Below are 20,918 nucleotides of genomic sequence, written 5' to 3'. Positions count from 1 at the left end.
TAGCACCATTTGCTGAAGAGACTGTCTTTATTCCATTGGATATTCTTTCCTGCTTTGTCAAAGATTAGTTGGCCATATGTTTGTAGGTCCACTTCTGGGTTCTCTGTTCTGTTCCATTGATCTGAGTGTCTGTTTTTATGCCAGTACCATACTTTCTTGATGATTACAGTCTTGTAGTGTAGCTTGAAGTCTGGATTGTGATGCCTCCAGCTTTGGTTTTCTTTTTCAAGATTGCTTTGGCTATTCGGGGTCTTTTCTGGTTCCATACAAACTTGAGGATTGTTCTAGCTCTGTGAAGAATGCTGGTGTTATTTTGATAGGTATTGCATTGAATATGGAGATTGCTTTGGGTAGTATTGACATTTTAACAATATTTGTTCTTCCTATCTAGGAGCATGGAGTATTTTTCTGGTTTTTTTTTTTTTATCTTCTTCAATTTCTTTCATAAGCTTTCTATAGTTTTCAGTGTATAGCCAAACTATGGAAAGAGCCCATATGTTCGTCAGTGGATGAATGGATAAAGAAGATGTGGTATACACACAAATACACACACACACAATGAAGTATTACTCGGCAATCAAAAAGAATGAAATCTTGCCATTTGCAACTATGTGGATGGAACTAGAGGGTATTATGCTAAGCAAAATTAGTCAGAGAAAGACAAGTATCATATGATTTCACTCATATGAGTACTTTAAGATACAAAACAGATGAACATAAGGGAAGGGAAGCAAAAATAATACAAAAACAGGCAGGGGGACAAAACATAAGAGACTCTTAAATATAGAGAACAAACAGGGTTGCTGGAGGGATTGTGGGAGGGAGAATGGGCTAAGTGGGTGAAGGGCATTAAGGCATCTACTTCTGAAATCATTGTTGCACTATATGCTAACTAACTTGGATGTAAATTTAAAAATAAATAGTTAAAAAAAAATTATTAGTCTTCAGAGCTCCTGGGTGGCTCAGTCGGTTAAGCAACTCTTGGTTTCTGCTCAGGCTTCGTGGGTTTGAGCCCTGCATTGGGTTCTGTGCTGACAGCATGGAGACTACTTGGGATTCTCTCTCTCCCCACCCATTCTCTCCCTCTCCCCCACTTGCACTGTCTTTGTCTCTCTCAAAATAAATAAAGTTAAAAAAATTCTAACCCCCCAAAACCTTGTTAATCCTCTGTTGATTCATATTAACTGTTTATAATTCATAGAAAAAGACTAAATTAAAAAGATTACTTTTTTAACATGGCTTTTTCTATACAGTCACGGTCAGAGAGACACAGCACAGATTCTCCTGTTACGAGGAGCCAAATATCTGTCAGATAAAAATGGAGTAACGCCTCTGGATTTATGTGTACAGGTATGCTGTTAGTGTATATTCTTAGCCTTTTATTTTATAATAGAAATTGAGGTTGGTAAAACCACTTTCCTGAAATGAGAAAGATTTTTATTCTGTTTTGTTCTGATTTTATTCTATTTTATTTTAGCTTTTTTTTTTTTTTAAAAGAATATGATCCTTAAATAGGAACTATGGCATTATAAGAAATATATATTGGCCTTCATCTCAGTTCCTGACACAAGAGCTTCTAAGGCTCCTAGAATCTCCAGGGTGATAAGAATGTCTTTTTGTAGGTGAATGAGATGGCTGGTGGCTAAAAGCCTCTGAAAGCTTCAGCATGGGGGCTGGTTGCCAAGGGAACCAACCATGTGACTATAGGGCAGTGTCCATTCCCTGTGAGGTAAGAGGGAGTGGAGATTGAGTTCAGTCATCAATGACCAATATCCTGCCTATGTAATGGAACTTCCATAAAAACCATATAAACAGTGGGGTTCTCAGGGAGTATGCAGGTTGGCAAACACATCAAAGTTGTGGGATGGTGGCATGCCCGGAGAGCGTGTGGAACCTCTGTGCCCCTTCCCACATACCTTACCCTATGCATCTCTTCCATTTGGCTGTTGCTGGGTTGTATCCTTTATAATAAACGGGTAATGTTAAATAAGGTGTCTCCCTGAATTCTGTGAGCTGTTATCAAACAGCGAATAGCAGATTATCAAACCTGAGGAGGTGTTTGTGAGAAATCCTGACTTCTAGCTGGTTTAGTCAGAAGTATAGGTGGCCTGAACTTGTGAATGGCTTCTAAAGGAGGGGGCGCTCTTATGAGACTGAGCTCCGAACCCATGGAGCCCGTGCTCACTCTGGCTAGTTTGTGTTTGGATTGAATTAAGTTGTATGACGTTCAGTTGGTGTCCACAGACAGTTGGGAAATTCTTGGTGTGGAAACCTAAACATACAGTGTCAGACTGGTATGTAGAGGAAACCAGTTTTCCTTTAGGAACTTTTTTAAAATCTAGATAAGTTTAAATCTATTTTTTTTTTTTTTAGGGTGGCTATGGAGAGACTTGTGAAGTATTAATTCAGTATCACCCTAGGCTTTTCCAGACAATTATTCAAATGACACAGAATGAAGATCTCCGAGAAAACATGGTGATGTAATTGTGCTAATAGCTTGTAAAAGAATAAGCCTTATTCATGCTTATCATATATGGCATTTTAGAATGTGCTTGGTAGTTTTATTATTACAAGTATTTTAATAATTCAAATTGTCTGCATTATAGGAAAGTATGAATTATACACTAATAAACTTTGTGCTGATATTTAGCCCTGTGAATCTTCTGTCCTCTGGGTCTTTGGTTTTTGCTTAAAATAATTAGAATTTTCCCCAGAGGTAGGGGAAAGTAATCTAAGGAGGAATATCATAGTATCATTAGTAATCACTAGTTTATTGAGTTTATTTGTAATAGTTTTACTCGTTGAAAAGTTGCAGAGTTTGAATTTCTCTTATATTTTAGAAGTTTGGAATTAAGTTTCTGTAAATGAACTTGGTGATTTCTGTTTATATTTTCTATTGCTTTTTTACTGGGTAATTTTGAAAAGATTTTTTGTCATCTTATCTCTGTATTAGTTTTGTAAGGCAAAATAACTGTAAAGGAGTTGATTTAAACTAAATGGCTTTGGGATACTTTTTAAACTAATAGGTACTTACTTTCTTGATAAAGTTTAATGGATTATTGTGTAATCACATTTTTTTATTTGTAAAAAATTTAGTTACGACAAGTTCTGGAACATTTGTCTCAGCAAAGTGAAAGCCAGTACCTGAAGATTCTAACAAGCCTTGCTGAAGTTGCCACAACAAATGGCCATAAACTGCTTAGGTAAGTGTTTCAAAATATAAGCAAATCAATAGGCAGCAGAATATGTCAGCTTTGTCTCCTTTCAGGCTTTTCTGGGAATAGTTTATTTTGTTGGATGTTTTTGTCAGTGGTAAGATGTTCTAAAATTTTGCTGACTTATTATTGTTTTGTTTTAACGGACCAGAGCAATCAACTATTACTGGGAAATTTTAGTCTCTCTAGAGTGAAGAAAAATAGGGACTTACCTTGGATTTGGATAGGTTTCTAAAATTTTATAAAATGATAGGTTAGTCATCTAAGTAAAATATACATGAAGAAGAATCAAGGAAATTTAGGAGTCTTTTGTTGTTGATGTTCCTCCCCCAAGAAAATAGTTTGGGAATCAAATCGTGATCTCTAATTTATAGAACTCTGGGTACAGGCTACTGTTCAGGGTCTCAGCATACCTTCATGATTCCTTACAAAGTGTTTGCCCTAAACTGTCCCCCTCTGTTCAGTTCTTTATTCTTTCCAAAAGACGCTATGGTTTTAATGGCTGATTTTTATGTTCTTGGAGGTAATACCTTTATATTACTTGCATTTCTATATATGCCTTTTCCTGCAACTTTACATTATTGTATATGGTTAGCTGCCCCAAATAGGAACAAACAGCCCCTTAGAAACGGTTAATGTATTCTTTCTTAGCTTATAAATTTGGCCTACTTCTAATATGGATGCTTTTCCCTGGGTAGTTTTCATTTCACTTCTCTTAATACACCCAACTCTTAGAACAGGTCATGGTCTTATCTCTGTGGTCGCAACTGGAGTTTCTTCCTCCCAACTCCATGATATTTCTATATATCAGCTACATTGTCAAGTCCATTATGTTATCCCCTTGTTTCTGTCGTCCTTTGGGGTTTTCATATACTCAGACCAGAATCACACTCTATCACATTTATGTAGAAGGATCTTTGCTAGGCCCCTTAAACTTCATGGTACCAAGGTTACCCTCTTGTTTTCTTTTAGCCATTAAGTCTTTCTTCAGTTCTACTCACTATACTATTTGCTAATTTTTTATAATTCAGTTTCTAACTTTGAGACTACTTAAAATTCTTTTTATGGGATTCATTGAATTTCACCTTTATATAATGTTCTCATTTTATTTAGTCGTTTCCATTAATCCATTTATTTAATGAGGGCTTTCTGTGATTCAGACATACTAAAGGCATGGCTCAGGAGTCTGCCAGACTCAGGTTTAAATCCAGATATCACTATTTACTGTGTGATCTCAGCAAGTGACTGTTTTGAGTTTCCCTTTTTCATCTACCCATCCGTCTAATACATATTTTTGAGTGCCTACCATCCCCCCAGGCCATCTGGTAGATGATTGTGAATAAAACAGACAAGATCTCTCCCTGTATTTAATTTACAGCCTAGTCAGGATTTTGTTTCCTTATTGGAAAATGATAGTAAATATCTTCTTAACGAATTGTTGTAAAAATGTAATGATAAGATACTGTAAAGTGCCAAGCATAATGTTTGGCCCATAGTTGAGATGGTGATGATGATTATATAAATGGAAAATGCCAGAGATAATGATGATTATTTTAAACACCCTGTTTTCCTATATTAGAAAAATGTCCTGTTTTTTTCTACCTAAATCTTTTGTCCCATTTTTTGCTTTTCCACAGTAATGAGAAGGCCTATGTTTTTAAATGTTTATGATTTTATTTTAAGTTCACCTTTAATACTTAACAACCAGACACTAAGCTAAGGAGCATTGAAATACATTATTTTATTTAAACCTCACAATAATTTTATTTAGGTAGTAATTTCCATTTTACATGGAAGAAAACTGAAGTTAGCAATTGACCAAGCTAATACATAGAAGAGTGAGGATTCCTATTCTTATTAATAGAGAGCAGATTCTGGGTTCCAATCTAGCTCTTAAAAGTAACAGGGAGAGGGGCACCTGGGTGTCTCAGTCGGTTGAGCGTCGGACTTCGGCTCAGGTCATGATGCCACAGTTCGTAAGTTCAAGCCCTGCGTTGAGCTCTGTGCTCACAGCTCAGAGCCTGGAGCCTGCTTCAGATTCTGTGTCTCCTTCCCTCTGCCCCTTCCCCGCTCATGCTCTGTCTCTCTCTGTCTCTCAAAAATGAATAAACATTAAAAAAAAAAAAATTAAAAAAAAAGTAACAGGGAGATGAGTGGAAGAGAAGTACGGTAGGAAAAAGGGGCCATGGCCAGAACGAGTTTTAAAACTGTTTTAGTAAACTGCACTGCCTCACCACCTACAGTGCTACTTTTCAAATGCTCTATGAAATCTGTTAATTATGGCCATTTTGGGGCTCTAAGTATCTTTTTATTTTTCTAAATGTTTATTCATTTTTGAGAGAGAGTGGGGAGGGGAAGAAAGGGGGACAGAGGATCTGAAGCAGGCTCTGCGCTAACAGCGGCAAGATCATGACCTGAGCCGAAATCTGACGTTCAGCCTACTGAGCCACCTGGTACCCCTAAGTATCTTTTTCTTGAGATTGGTAGTGAGTATTGGTTATTAGAATTATATTAGAATTTATTGTGTTGTTTACTGTTTTGGGAAGTCCCGTGTTTCTCCTTTACTACCTTTACCTGACACTGTTACCACCCTTGCCAGTTGTGTGGGTTCTTCATTCCCCACACCAGGCAATTCTTTAAACACCGGCTGGTGTACAGCTTTTCTCAGCTTTGAAAACTATCCATCTAGAGACACATCAAATCTCATAGGTTAAGGACTCTTTTTTATGAGACTGCTCCCACTTTCAGATGCCAATTCCAAGTAGTAAATCCCCAGGTTAGCCATAACTTCTGTCTGACTTCACTACAAATTAGAAGTTCTCATGACCTCCTTCCCCTTGGGTTTGGTTATTTTTTAGAACAGCTCACAGTATTCGGGGAAACACTTATTTAGATTTACCAGTCTATTAAAAGACACAATAAAGGATGCAGATGATCAGCCAGATGAAGAGATACAAAGAAAAAGGTATTGGGAGGATCTCGAGCACAGGAACTTCTGTCCCCATGGAGTTGAGGGTGTCACCTTCCCAGTATGTGGACGTGTTTACTAATCTGGAAGTTCCCTGAACCCCATAGTTTTGGGCTTTTTGTGGAGGCTTTACCCTGTAGGCATGTTGATCATTAACTCCATTTCCAGTCCTTCTCCCCTCTCTGGATAACGTGGGGTGGGGCTGGAAATTCTAAGCTTCTAATCGTGGCTTAGTCTTTCTGGTGACCAGCCTCCATCCAGGAGCCCACTGAGATTCACTTCAGTAGAACAAAAGACAACTGCTGTCACCCAGGAAATGACAAGAGATTTAGGAACTCTGTATCAGGAACAGTAGTCAAAGACCAAATATTAGAACAAAAGATGTTCCTAGTGCTCTTATCAGGAAATTATGAGGGTTTTAGGAGCTTTGTACCAGGAACCAGGGGTAGAGACCAATATATATGTTTTCTATTGCCTCACAGCTGCCAAGGTGTAGAATAAGAGGGTCTCAAATACAAATTACTCCCTCCTGAGGGTTTATGTTTCATGGTACTTTTGCAAATTGTCTCCCTTTTGTTCATTAATTTATAAATCATTTTATGCTTCTTAACCCACAATGGGATATAATTTTGGCCAGTTTAATAGAAATTTTAATTAAGAAAACTGATTCAAATATATATTTAGTGACAATTGAGAAGTTAATTAGCTTACTTTTGAAAAAATGGATAGCCTTTTGTCTAACCAATTCTGGGAATATTTACTAAAGATAATAAATATGTACTTAAAAATTTTTTTTAATGTTTTTTAAAATTTATTTTTGAGAGAGAGAGAGAGAGAGACAGGGAGACAGGGAGACAGGGAGACACAGAATCTGAAGCAGGCTCCAGACTCAAGAGTGTCAGCACAGAGCCCGACACAGGGCTTGAACTCACAAACTGCAAGATCATGACCTGAGCCAAAGTTGGACACTCAACCAACTGAGCCACCCAGGTGCCCCTAGATAATAAATATTTATTTGCAGTCCCTTTTGCACATAATGTGTTTGACTAAATAAGTGAATTATCTTACTTTCTGTATACTTATGATTAAAGATAAAGATAGTTATCAATGTGCAAATGAACAGAGAAATCACAGCTGTTTGCTTAGTAAGACATTGAATGAAAGTATACTTTCACATATAAACCAAAGGTAAGTTCATTGATAGGGCCTTGATTTAGGAAACTAATGTTAAAACTTTTATATTGAGACCTTATGGCTTGGGAAGAAATTATCATTTTATGATCAAGTGGAGAAAGATATGATGAAGTTTAGATTTTGTGATATTTTTGTATAATACTAAAGATATTTCACTTGTTGTAAAGTGAAAAATAACATTTTTTAAATCAGTGATTCAGCTTGGAAGAATTTTAAACTGGTTATAGTAATATAAAATTATTAGATAGTGTTTATAATTGAGAGTCGTATTCAGATTCCATTGTTCAGAAAATACTTCTTAAGTCATGAAATGTTTCCTAGGTCAGTTATTTAAATATTTAAATGTACGGTAATTTTGCAGAGGAAAGTCAAATTCACCTCTTTCTCATAGAAAAATTTGAGAGTCATCATAGTTAACTTTTCCAATAGTCACAACACAATAAAAGAAGGAAGTAGTTTCAGTCAAACTACATTTCTGTTTTGTTAGTCTCAGCAATCTTATGATATAAAATTAGAAACACTTCATAAAGACAAATACATAAAAATCAATACAAAGTTACTAAAACAAAAAATTTTGTTAATATGATGTAGGTATCCCAGTTCAATACAGTATAGATAGCAGTAACTGTCATATTTTACTAACAGTTGTAACTGATAGCTAATTTTTATTGAATATTTTTAACAATTTAATAATTCTTAGAATGAGAAACAACATGAATATTGAAGTGAAAATGTCAGGAAATTTTGGGTTCACATGTCACCAGCAGAGAAAATACGCTCTAGTTGGCACTTACACACTGGAATTCTTAGAAGTAGGCATTTGCTATTTCCACATTACTTATGCATTTTATTTATTTTATTTTATTTTTAAGTTTGTTTATTTATTTTGAGAGAGAGAGTGAGTGAGGGAGGGGCAGAAGGAGATGGAGAGACAGAATCCCAAGCAGGCTCTGCACTGCCAGCACAGAGCCCAACACGGGGCTTGAACCCAAGAACCGTGAGGTCTTGACCTGAGCCGAAACCAAGAGTCGGACGCTTAATCAGCTGAGCCACCCACTCACCCTACTAATCCTTTTAATTATTATTATTGACGTATAGTTGACATACAATGTTGTGTAAATTTCAGGTGTATAACATAGTCATTCAACAATTCCATGTTACTCAGGGCTCAACATGATATGTATAGTTACTATATGTCACCATACAGTGTTATTACAGTATTATTGAGTATATTCCCTATGCTGTACTTTTCATCTCCTTGACTTTTCATCTCTATGAGCTGGGTAAAATACACTTGGGAGAATTTAGGGTAAGCTATGATAATTAATATATACAATCATAACCATTCTGCCCAAAAGTTTATGTAACTCTTTACTCTGCTTTTGTGCTACCATTAAAATACAAGATAACTGATGTTAGAGATTCCAAATTAACCCCCTGAACAACAACAACAAACATTTTTTTTTTTAAAGATCTGTCACTGGTTTCAATACAGATTTAGCCTAACTCCTACAATTTCTCTATGGAAGAATAGTTGATTGATATTTGTAACGATGAACAATTCCCAGGCACTATAAAATAATGAAGGGGTTTTTCATTTGTCAAAGAAGGTTTATATTATATTCAGTATTGTTGTGTTAATTGGATTTGAGTTCTTTTTTTCTTCACAGTGGTGTGTATATCCTATATTTATGTAGAGTCATAAGACTACTAAGACTACCATTAGAGAACTTCCTTGATGCTGATATTAACTTTAAGATTATTCAATTTGTAAGTGTTCTGCTATATGTGAACAATTGGTTACTATTCTGGGGTGAGGAGGGGAGATGAGGTTATGGATAGAGTAGAAAGTTCAGCTTCTATAATGGAGTTGTAGGTTGACTTGAGCACATAATCAACATTTCTATTTCTCTGTGAAATGTCCTCAGAATTCCTAAGAGTCCGTTTAATTTATAAATATACTTTTGGAAGTGAAAGTTAGAGATTGCTTAAAGTTGATGCCTCAAGAAACCAACTGTTGGTGCTTTCCTTCATATTTGTGCTTTGATTATTGGTTCTACTCTGGTTGCTTAAACATTAATAATTCATTCATATGCAATCCAAATAATGTATAGCAACTTCCTATTAAATAAAGCATTCTGTTCCCTATCACAATAGGAAGGAACTTCGCTAGTTATATTAGGAAACAGATGATTAATGTGATGAAAATGTTTTAAATTAAGTATTTTAAGATGTAATTTGTTTTATTCCACCTAACCTGTTCGTATTTTAACTTTTATTTTCAGCTTGTCTAGTAATTATGATGCTCAAATGAAGAGCCTTTTAAGGATTGTGAGGATATTTTGTCATGTCTTTCGAATTGGTCCATCCTCTCCCAGTAATGGAATCGATTTGGGCTACAATGGGAATAAAACTCCAAGAAGCCAGGTGTTCAAGGTCAGAAAAGTATATGATGTTGTTAAGAAGATAGACAAAAAAGAGATGAATTTGACAAAGCATGCATTCATTAGTCAGAAACCTCATAAACTAAGTTTGGTTCATACTCCTATCACATTTTAAGTTAGACACACATTTCTCCTTTCATCCCTGTGTAATCAACAGCAATTCTTAAGTGGTAAGCTTTCGGTATTTTTCTTACAAGTAACATTTAAATTCCATTAGTGTTGTATTCAAAGGGTAAAGATACTTAATACTTAAATCTACTTTTTTAAATTGGATTACAGGTTTTAAATGTAGCAATATGCAGCCATCATGCTTTTTAAAAAATTATTCAGAAGTAAAGAAAATAACTAGTTTTCTTTTTTTTTCCTTGTGTCCACTTTTTTTAAAGTTTTTATTTTAATTCCAGTTAGTTAACATACAGTATTATGTTAGTGTCAGGGGTACAATATAGTGATTCAGCAATTTCATACATCACCCAGTGCTCATCACAAGTGTCCTCCTTAATCCCCATCACCTATATAACCCATTTCTTCTCCCCACTCCCTTCTGAAAATACCTAGTTTCTATTTAGAGGTTATTATTGCATATTTTCAGAAGGGAGTTAATGTGTGTGTCCATATATGTGTTTTAAAAGTAAGTTTACTTTCATTTCCTGTGTTTACTACCAATTAATTCCTGGGATCACTTCAAGGAAGAATCATTGAGATATTTTCTTTTCTCTTCTTAAAAATTAAAAAAAAAAAATATTTATTTATTTTGAGAGAGAGAGAGTACAAGCAGGGGAGGGACAGAGAGAGAGGGAGAGAGAAAGAGAATCCAAGCAGGCTCATCAAAGTCAGCGTAGAGCCTGATGGAGGTATCAATCTCATGAACTGTGAGATCATGACCTGAGCCAAAATCAAGAATTAGATGCTTAACCGACTTAATCACCCCGGCACCCTGAGATATTTGCTTAAAATATTTGTATTGCTTCAGCTGCTTCCTGTAAGACCCAAGACAGTGTTGCTACCTAAGTTAAAGTATAATTTTATGAATTAAGCAAAATGAATGTGAATATAATTGTTATTGTTAAGGCTTTTTTTTTCTTGAGGCGTATTTTTAAATAACTCAGATTTTGGACAAATGTGTAACTTTATAACTGTTTTCATATTAGCTTTTTAAAGGTAACTTATCTTAAGAAATTTTCATGGTATAAAATTTGCTTTTGGGTTCATGAAGGTTTGTATTTCTTTAAATAATCTTTCGAGTATAAATATAGGTTATCTATCCAAAAAGTGATATAAACATTTTTATTTGTCGCTTTCTAAAAAACTAGTTATGATTGACAGCTTTACTGTCTGTAAAATTTGAAGTAAAACTAATGACCAATGCTAAGTGATTCTTTTCTTACATGGAACTTTTTGGGCACCTACAAATAAGTGCTTTGTAAGCATTTTGACACTGGTGGATTTTAATAGCTAAAATAGGTACAATAGGCTTTTAGAAAGATGTGTGTAAGGGTCTTGCATCTGTTTGTGTTCTTCACTGTTTCTAAAGAGTTAGTGCAGAAAAGAGTTTTCATCTGTTTGTGTGTGTGTGTGTGTGTGTGTGTGTGTGTGTGAGAGAGAGAGAGAGAGAGAGAGAGAGAGAGGGAGAGAGAGAGAAAGAAAGATTGATTCTTATTTTTTTCCTTTTTTTCCCCTATTGTGCCACCTCCTGGAAGAAGGCAGTTATACAACTTTTTGTAATTCAAATTTTGGCTTTTCACATACCACTTCTTCAATACTAGTTTGGAGTCATAAGTGACTATCTTTGTAAAATTTGAATCTAAATATTGATCCACTATTTTGTCAGTGTTATTTTAAGTGAGTTTTACTGCTTAAATAGTCACATTACATGCAGTTGTTCTTAATGTATTCTGGTATGGCTTGTGCTGATTTAATTTTCTGCTTATCCTTTCTACTTATCTATAATGATGAATAGAAAATCAAATCAGGCATAGATAAAGTCACTATTCTCCAAATTGGGTGTAGATTATATTCACTATTGTCTGTTTTTTGTTTTTGTTTTTGTTTTTTTTTTGTTTTTTTGGTTAAAATTTGAGTCTGCCATGTGTTTGCTAATGATCAGAAGATAAGTATGTGTTAATTCGTAGCATCTCTATAGGAATTTTGTGCTTGATTTAAAATGTTAGTTTCCTATTTAGCCAGTCAATACTGGTATAACAGAGTAGAAAAGGGTATCCCTGGTTTTCTTTGAGCTTTTCTTTTGTGAAATCTAAACTCTGTTTTGATTATTATATCAATGACATATATATTACAAAAAGCTCTTTTTTTTCTATCTTATTTCATTTGTTAGTATCTTTTTTAAGGGATTGTTTTATGCATCATTGACAACTGCTTTTGCCTTGACTGTTGTTGTTTTTTTTTTTTTTTTTAATTTTGACCTTACACTTCGGTAAAACATTTTTATTACAAAACTACCTACGTTTTTAAAAACATTAAATGTTACTCTTAAAAATTTATTAGTCTCTTGACATATAATTTTATGAGTTATATTTTATGACTGGAGGATGACAAAATGATGCCCTCCCACTTACAAGGATAAAAAATAGAAACTACATTGTCATCTATTTATATAAAATCTTCTGTTCATTGTGGGGTGATTCAGAGTTGTAAAGATCATAACCATTTCCTGAGTTCCTGCAATGTTAGACTGGAAAATACCATTTTAATTTTTACCACATTTTGTCTAAGGTAGCCATTGATCCCTACTTTCCATTTCATTAACTAGGTACTCTAACATGTCACTTTATTGTTAGGATTAACTAATGGGTTTTCCATTACGAATGAGTGGGTTTATAGGCCATGTGGTTTTAGTAGGTGAAATTGTTTAACATCCTGTTACTAGTTTTCTGATTTTATCTTAGAAATCTTTTAAGTTAATCTTAACACTTAGCCATTTTTTCAGTGTTAAGAGATTTTTATCTAATGCCTTGGGAACTTCGGAGCGTCTGAAGGAGAAGGTAGTTATGTTTATTGAAGCAGTGTGAACATGGGGAAGACAATTTAGACTTACTGAATCTTGATATGCTCTTCTTTTGTGACTAGTAAGCTGTGACTATTAATACTTACATAGAATTGTAATTGGGAGAGTTTGGAGCTGAGAATGATTGAGAAACTTTTAACTTCAAAATCTTATATTTTGGATCGTAACATTTGACATTGTCAAGTTGAGAATAGTGAGACTATACTGTTAAATTTCAAGAGTGTATTTCAAGATACTATTAAAGAACTTAATTTAGTAATGCTTTCCTGTCAAATTCATATCTCACGTTGGTACATGGATCTTAAATTTTTAAAAAATTGTCCAGCAAGTTTGAGATTATATATTATAGCTTTGAAATAGAACTTAAAATGTTTTGAAAATTATGTATGATTGTCAATAATGTGAAATGAAGCAATATTTCACAATGGCGAGATCTGCTAATGTTTTCCACAGTCATTGACTCAATTTTCAGTAAAAGTTGATATATACGGTGCTTTATATCTTTATTTTTTTGGTGCTTTGTGTCTTAGCTAATGTTTTTATCATTATTATTTATGAATATAGAAAGCATCATAGATAAGGCTTGAAATTGTTTATTTTTAATTTTAAAAATTTATTTTAATCCTTTTTATCTGTGGCTAGTACCACAGTTAGAAATTAAAGTTATTTTCACAGTACTTTTTTTGTTGTTGAGGCATGAACTTTGTGAACAGATCTTCAAAGGAAAACTCTGTAGGTAAAAATACCTTGAGGTTGGGATTTAGTTTTAATACATATGTGAATGAAGAAAGAAAAGATACGAAAAAGAGAAAAGAAAGGCCTAAGATGACGTACTACTTCTTTTTTCTCCTCATTCTGTTTTAATTTTTGCTGTGTTCCTTTATTGAAAGTCTTTCTAGACTATCATTTTTACACAGATATGGGCTTTAAAAATTATTTCTGGATTATTCAAAACTTGCCTTTAATTTTTACACATTGTCAGTATTTAAAAATAGGATTGTTGGGTGCTTGAGCGGCTCAATCGGTTAAACGTCCGACTCATGATCTCAACTCAGGTCTTGAGCTCAGGGTTGTGAGTTTGAACCCCTCTTTGGGCTCCATGCTGGGTGTGGAACCTACATTAAAAAAAAAAAAAAGGAAAGAAAGAAAGAAAGAGAAAGAAAAAAATGGGATTGTTGCTGGTTGTTGCTGGTTCAGGCTCAGTGCTCTCATCTGTGTGAGCAGCAGGTATCATTTCTTGCCTTAGGCTTCATCTCTATCCAGTGTGCTGTTTTTCTAGGTTGCAGTCCTCATTTAGAGGCCAATAATTCCTTTTGCCTTTTGTTTCAAGAAGTTTTACATTACCACCTGTTCTTTCTATTTTGGAAGTTCATTTTGTGATGTAAAGCTAAAAGTTTTACTGACGTAAAATGTTCTTTTTCATTCTTTACAGCGGGTTTGATGTTTTGCTCACGAGAATTAAGACCTTTTCTGTGCAGGTATCATGTCAGTGTTTATGGCAGCTGGTGCCTCTTACCCTTCCTTTGAAGCAGCTCAGGGATCCTGAATCTTGCAGCTGCTACGCCTAACCATGGAAGAGCCCTCTTTGTTGGGGAGAGGGGTGCTTATTTCAACCTCAGAGAGTATAATCAGTTTCTCACTTTGCCTACCTGTTTATGTAGTATGTACTAACTAAATATTTGTTGAAAGAAGGGACTAGGTTTTTGTTGATGATAGGGGGAGCTTTTTTTGCTTTATTTTGTTTTGTTTTCTGCTTTTTGGTTTAATGTTTAAGTGAAGACTTAAGATTGATTTAATTATTTGCAAATCTAGTAAGTCAAATAAATATTCTCAAAAAGACAATGTTCTGCAAACCTGAAGAAAAGCTGAACACATAGCAGAAGAACTTGTTAGAAAATAATGATAAAGAATTTCCTGGAAGAACATGTTATTTAAACATTTCTTAAGCTTCCAGTTATAGTTGTGTAATCTCTTTCCGTAAAGTAAGACTCTAATATTTAAAAGTAACATTTCTTTTGGTTGAAATATTGTGGGTCTTTCTGAAGCGCATCGTCTAGTTTGTAGCATTCTGTGATCCCATAAGAAACAAAAAGATTAACTCTTATATTCATTTGCAGAAAGACAGTTTATCATTCTCAACAGTAATATTTAAAATGGTATATAGCTTTTCAAACTCCCCCTGCCCCCCAACTTCTTCATCATACCCCCAGTGTGACTTCTTCTTCTGCACCACGTTTAGGGCTCCCTGCTCCTGCTAAGATAGTGCTGCCATCGTCTCTCTCCAGATGCCATCATGATTATCTACCAGGACCTCATCAGTCATGATGAGATGTTCTCTGACATCTATAAGATCTGGAGATCATGGGTGGGTTGTGCCTGGAGGTGGAGGGGAACATGGTTGGTAGGACCGAGGGTAACATTGGTGGTTCGTTCATTGGTGGAAATGCCTCTGCTGAAGGTCATGTGTGTGAAGGTACCAAAAGCACAGTAATCACTGGTGTTGATGTTGTCATGAACCATCACTTGCAGGAAACCAGCTTCACAAAAGAAGCCTACAAGAAGTACATCAAATGAAATCAATCCAAGGCAAGCTCGAAGAACAGAGGCCAGAAAGAGTAAAACCTTTTATAACAGGGCCTGCAGAACGAATCAGGCACATCCTTGCTAATTTCAAAAATGACCACTTCTTTATTGATGAAAACATGAATCTAGATGGCATGGTTGCCCTGCTGGACTACCGTGAGAGTGGTGTGACCCCACATACGTCCTTTAATGATGGTTTAGAAATGGAAACATGTTAACGAATTTGGCTGTTACTCTGGATGTATCCCCTGTTGTCATGAGTGGTGGCTCCTCATCCACACAACACCAGGACTTAGACAAATGGGACTGATGTCATCTTGAGCTCTTCATTGATTTTGACCTTGATTTATTTGGAGTAGAGGCATTGTTTTTAAGAAAAAAAAATACGCATTTAAACTCATTTGAGAGAATGGCCTCTTCGTTTAGTACATATTTAAATCCACCCTGTGTAGTGTCCTGCGGAAGCTAGAGCCTGGTTGTAGACTACTGCTAGAAAGCATAAGACCTCCTGCAGATAAGTCTACAGTGAGAACTACTTCTGGGACTGCAGTATTAAAAACAAGAACCCAAAGTCTTAATTCTGAGTTCAAGTAAACGGAAAGACCATGCTCATAGCTGTGCCAACATTTGGAAGTGGATTCTTTACACATTTCATGACCTACAAACAGAAGTAGTGAACTCTGGGAAAGATTACTAAAAGAATAAAAAGAGACTAATACAGTTGGAAGCAAAAACAAAACAAAACAATAGTGTAGGAATGAAGGAGCATTTAAGTGCTATCTTTCTCCTTGACCCTGACTGTTAATTTTTATTTGGGGTTAAAAATGTTCTTGCAGACCTTTTTTCCCACCAGTTTTATTGCGATATAATTGACGTATAACATTGTGTAAGCTCAAGGTGTATAATTTGATAATTTGATACACATATACATTACCACAATAAGGTCAGTTAACACATCCTTCACTCACATTATTACCATTTTCTTGTCATGGTGACAACATTAAAGCTTTACTTTCATAGTAACTTAAAAAAAATTTTTTTTTAATGTTTATTTATTTTTGAGAGAGATAGAGCATGAGCAGAGGAGGGGCAGAGAGAGAGGGAGACATAGAATCCGAAGCAGGCTCCAGGCTCTGAGCTGTCAGCATGTAGCCCAACATGGGGCTCAAACTCATGAACCATGAGATCGTAACCTGAGCCGAAGTCAGACGCTTAAGCGACTGAGCCACCCAGGTGCCCCCATGGTAGCTTTCAATTTACAATACAGTATTGAAAACTAGACATGATGTTGTATATTAGATCCCTGGTAGCCTTCTTTTGATAGTACTTGGGTATTTATACTTCTGCTTGTTAAAAATTACTAGTTATTAGGGATGATGTAAATATTTCATCTCCTTTAGTACTTAGTCCTGTTGTAGCATTTGTGATTACATAATATTTTAAAAAGAAAATTTCAGGGGCGCCTGGGTGGCGCAGTCGGTTAAGCGTCCGACTTCAGCCAGGTCACGATCTCGCGGTCCGTGAGTTCGAGCCCCGCGTCAGGCTCTGGGCTGATGGCTCGGAGCCTGGAGCCTGTTTCCGATTCTGTGTCTCCCTCTCTCTCTGCCCCTCCCCCGTTCATGCTCTGTCTCTCTCTGTCCCAAAAATAAATTAAAAAAAAGTTGAAAAAAAAAAAAAAAAAAAAAAAAAAAAAAAAGAAAATTTCATGTGCTGTTAGTTTACAAAAGACATTTCATTATTTTTAAAAGGAATATTTTAAATAGTGTAAAAAAAAGAAACAGTTTACTCCCTCCCTTTTTCTTTTTCAAGCTGTTAATCTTTACTGGAATTAAGGATTTGCTAGTCAGTTTTGATAGTTACTAGTCATTAGATGGAATTTGTGTATATGTGTATGAAAGCATATGCATGTATGTGCATATATATAAATATTATGTAAAATTTTTAAATTTCTCACCATAAATTTTCAAAATTCTATGAATTACATGAAAAGAGCACAATAAAGCTTTTATTTTTTAAGTTTATTTATTTCTTTTAGTGATCTCTACACTCTCTGTGGAGCTCGAACTCACAACCCTGAGATCAAGAGTCACATGCTCCACCAGCTAACCCAGGCAGGCACCCCAGAACCAAACTGTTCATTAGACTTTTTAGGACTTCTTATTTTTTTTTAATTGAAAAAAGACAGTTGAAAATTGTTAACACATGAATATAGTAAAGGTTGGGGGATTGTATATTTAAAAGTAATATATGCTTTTAGAACTAAATATTTGAAAATTTTTAAAAGAGGAAAGATTGCTTATGAATTTTTTGTTAGATTTTAGGTTTTACCTTTTTATTCCAAGGAATAAATAAATACAAGTTAAATTTTTGCTATAAATGAAGAAATTGTTATTTATGTGGCATTCATATGTTTTGTTATTTACCTTCAGGCACTGCTGTCACATTAACTTGGGAAAGTAGCAGTAGCTAGAGTAAATTTTCTCTTTTATAATATTTGCTTGAGTGAGTTTTTTTATCCTGGAATTTAAGAATGATGTTAAAAAAACCCTTCTGTTTTTCTCCTAGCCTCTTGAATTGCTTTGGCACTCATTAGATGAATGGCTAGTTTTAATAGCTACAGAATTGATGAAAAACAAGAAGGATTCAACGGATATCACTTCTATTTTGCTGAAACAAAAAGGCCAAGATCAAGATGGTACTTCCATTCCTCCATTTGAACCTCCAGGACCTGGGAGCTATGAAAATCTATCCACTGGCACAGGGGAATCTAAACCAGATGCTCTTGGAGGGAAACAGGAAGCCAGTGCAGACTGTCAGGATGTTATTTCTATGACAGCTAACCGGCTAAGTGCTGTCATTCAAGCCTTTTACATGTGCTGTTCTTGTCAGATGCCCCCAGGGTAAGAAGGTTTCTGCTTATTATTTCCTTTTCTGATAGATGAAGAAAAGCTATGATTTTTTTGGTAATTCCAGTAACAAACAATAATTTGTTGATTTTAGGTTCTGTTTTGATCTGTTTTAGGACACTCATCGTACTAATCTAGAATTGGTTTAAAATATTTGAGTTTTATGCATTATATAAATGATTAACATGTAGAATGGTGAATGTCACTTTGTGCAGGATTACTTAATTTTGTATTCAAAGTGTATAGAGCAGAGATGTTTAAATTTCAAGGTTTTTAAAAAGTCACTGTTCATATCCTCTGTTAATGAAAAGTTCTGTATATTTTTTCATCTTATAAATTGACTAGGCATGCCTAGTTTTCCAAACACAGATCTTTTTTTTTTCTTCTGCTAGGAGCCAGTCCAATTGTATACATAGTTACCAGATTTGCTTTATCACCAATTTCAGTCCATACGTTCTGATTTTTTTATCCCCCACAGAATGACTTCACCCCGTTTCATTGAATTTGTCTGCAAACATGATGAAGTTTTAAAATGCTTTGTTAATAGGTAAGGCTTTCTTGGATTCATAGATTGCTCTTGTAGGCTTTTCTTTCTTTGCTTACAGTGTTTATCTCAACAGAAATAATGTTTTTTTTCTGTTACAATTCAAAAAATGCTCAATGACAAGTAAAAATATAGTAGGTGTAGATTAATATTTTTCTTTTGTTTCAGTATCTATATCTGAATTTGCATTTCACTTATTCATCCTTCCTGTCCATTTAAACAAAATATATTTTTCTTTTAGAAATCCCAAAATTATATTTGACCACTTTCACTTCCTCCTTGAATGTCCTGAGTTGATGTCAAGATTCATGCATATCATAAAAGCACAGGTAGAGATTTCTCTTAATCTTGTTTTTAGTCTGTCTAATGAAAATTAGTTTTTTAATTTGAATACTTTTTAGTGAAATAATTATTATACTTGAGACCTCTTGCTAGAAGAGGAGTGAAATTACCTTATTCTTTACTTCAGTATGTGGAATTACATTAATATGTTACATTAGTATGAGGGGCATTTTTTTATCTTCAAGAAGTGTGTACTGAGTGTCCAGTGTGTGCAAAAGCTTGTGCAAAGACAACAGAACACATTGCCACATTTCCTGAAATGAGTTTTATGGAGCATTAGTCCTATAAGGCTGATGGTCCTTGAGGAAAGGATTTTATCCCTAAATACGTTTGGAAAATACAATATGCCCTGTTGGAGATTTGTAAAGCGTATCAGCAGCTTGTTAAAAGGCTTTGAGAAACCATTTGATAAAAATCATGATTTAACTTTCTTAATCCTCCAAATTTATTTGACCTGAGATCCTTTCCCCCACCGGGGTTCATTCCACATATCTCATGTTTTGTGAAACATGCTAGGGAAAAGTTTTTTTGCTTGTTACTAGCTTTGTAATTTTGGGCACATTTCCAACATCCTTGAGCCTTGGTCTCTTCATCTATAAAATAGAGATAATGACACCAACCTCAAAAACTATTGTGAAGAATAAATTTTAAATAATAACTGGTATGTATGTTCAATAAATGGCAGTTATTTGGAGATAGAAAGCATATGTCCTTTCTCCACAAAGATCTTAATTCAGTCTAGCAGGTAAGATAATAAAAGAGTATATACTATAAAAGAGTAATTACATCATTATCTGACTGCTTAGGACTTTAAGGGAGGAAGACTTTGCTTCTGCCTGCTATAGTCAAGGAAACTTTTAAAAAGAGGAGGTGGATTTTATGCTGGACCTTGAAAAACATTGCAAAATTTTGCTTGGAGTGAATTGGGTAGATGAACATTCTAGCCAAGATATGGTCCAGGGCTTGTAGATGAAGAAGTGTATAAAATTACAATGGTTGAAACAGAAATGTTGTGTAGGTGAGGGGTGAGGTGTAATTCTGGAAAGGTAAGTTGGGGTCATGCTGTGTTAAGCCTTAATTGCCAGATTGAAGAATCTTCTTTGTTTTCTAGGCTGTCAGCAGCCCCTGATAACTTTTCATTCAGGAGAATGATATGATCCTGGCAAAATTTTAAAAAATAATTTGTCAGAAATGTAGGACAGACTGGAAGCTGTGGTTTGTTTAGTAATCATAAGGTAGATATTATAGGTGTTTTTAAATCTTTTTAGGGACACTGACCCTTTCAGAAATTAAAGCTAAGAACTAATTCTTATAAAATTATACACCTGTATATAAGTATCCTTTTGACATGTGTTAAAAATGATAATGTGAAAGAGAAGATAGTAATAATAACATTTCTTGAATGCTGACTTTAGATCAGTTACCATATATTTGCTTTACTTGGGTTATTTTCATAGCAGTCATGCGAGATGGGTACTCTTGAACTGAAGAGATTATGTAACTTGTTTAAGTCATTCATCTACCAAGTGGGAGAACCAGGATTTAAGGGTCTGTCTGGTTTTTAAATTCATTTTCTTAATCTAAACTATGTGACTCCATTCTAGGGCAAATGAAATTATAGGTGTAAGAAGCTTTTAGTTTTTGAAAGAGATAGTTTGCTATTCTTAATATTATCTCTGCTTTTATTATCTTTTATT

General features: G+C 34.8%; 1 protein-coding gene and 1 pseudogene across 5 annotated transcripts in view; both read left to right on the top strand.

The window, feature by feature from the left end:
- HACE1 (HECT domain and ankyrin repeat containing E3 ubiquitin protein ligase 1) overlaps nt 1–20,918 on the top strand; it is a 122,175-nt gene that overhangs the window by 45,188 nt on the left and 56,069 nt on the right. For 4 of the 5 annotated variants that reach the window (XM_060616278.3, XM_060616274.3, XM_060616276.3 and 1 more), the window contains 7 exons: nt 1,254–1,350; nt 2,374–2,475; nt 3,097–3,203; nt 9,663–9,813; nt 17,995–18,329; nt 18,814–18,882; nt 19,121–19,208. In XM_060616278.3, coding sequence (XP_060472261.1) covers nt 1,254–1,350; nt 2,374–2,475; nt 3,097–3,203; nt 9,663–9,813; nt 17,995–18,329; nt 18,814–18,882; nt 19,121–19,208 — 949 coding nt within the window. The remainder of the gene's footprint in view (nt 1–1,253; nt 1,351–2,373; nt 2,476–3,096; nt 3,204–9,662; nt 9,814–17,994; nt 18,330–18,813; nt 18,883–19,120; nt 19,209–20,918) is intronic. The other variant, XM_060616275.3, reaches the window with a different exon arrangement.
- Nucleotides 15,125–15,662, top strand: LOC132667438 (translationally-controlled tumor protein-like; annotated as a pseudogene).

The sequence above is a fragment of the Panthera onca genome, chromosome B2, assembly GCF_046562875.1.
Source record: "Panthera onca isolate mPanOnc1 chromosome B2, mPanOnc1 haplotype 2, whole genome shotgun sequence".
Taxonomy (NCBI): domain Eukaryota; kingdom Metazoa; phylum Chordata; class Mammalia; order Carnivora; family Felidae; genus Panthera; species Panthera onca.
This window is presented reverse-complemented; position numbering and strand designations above follow the sequence as displayed.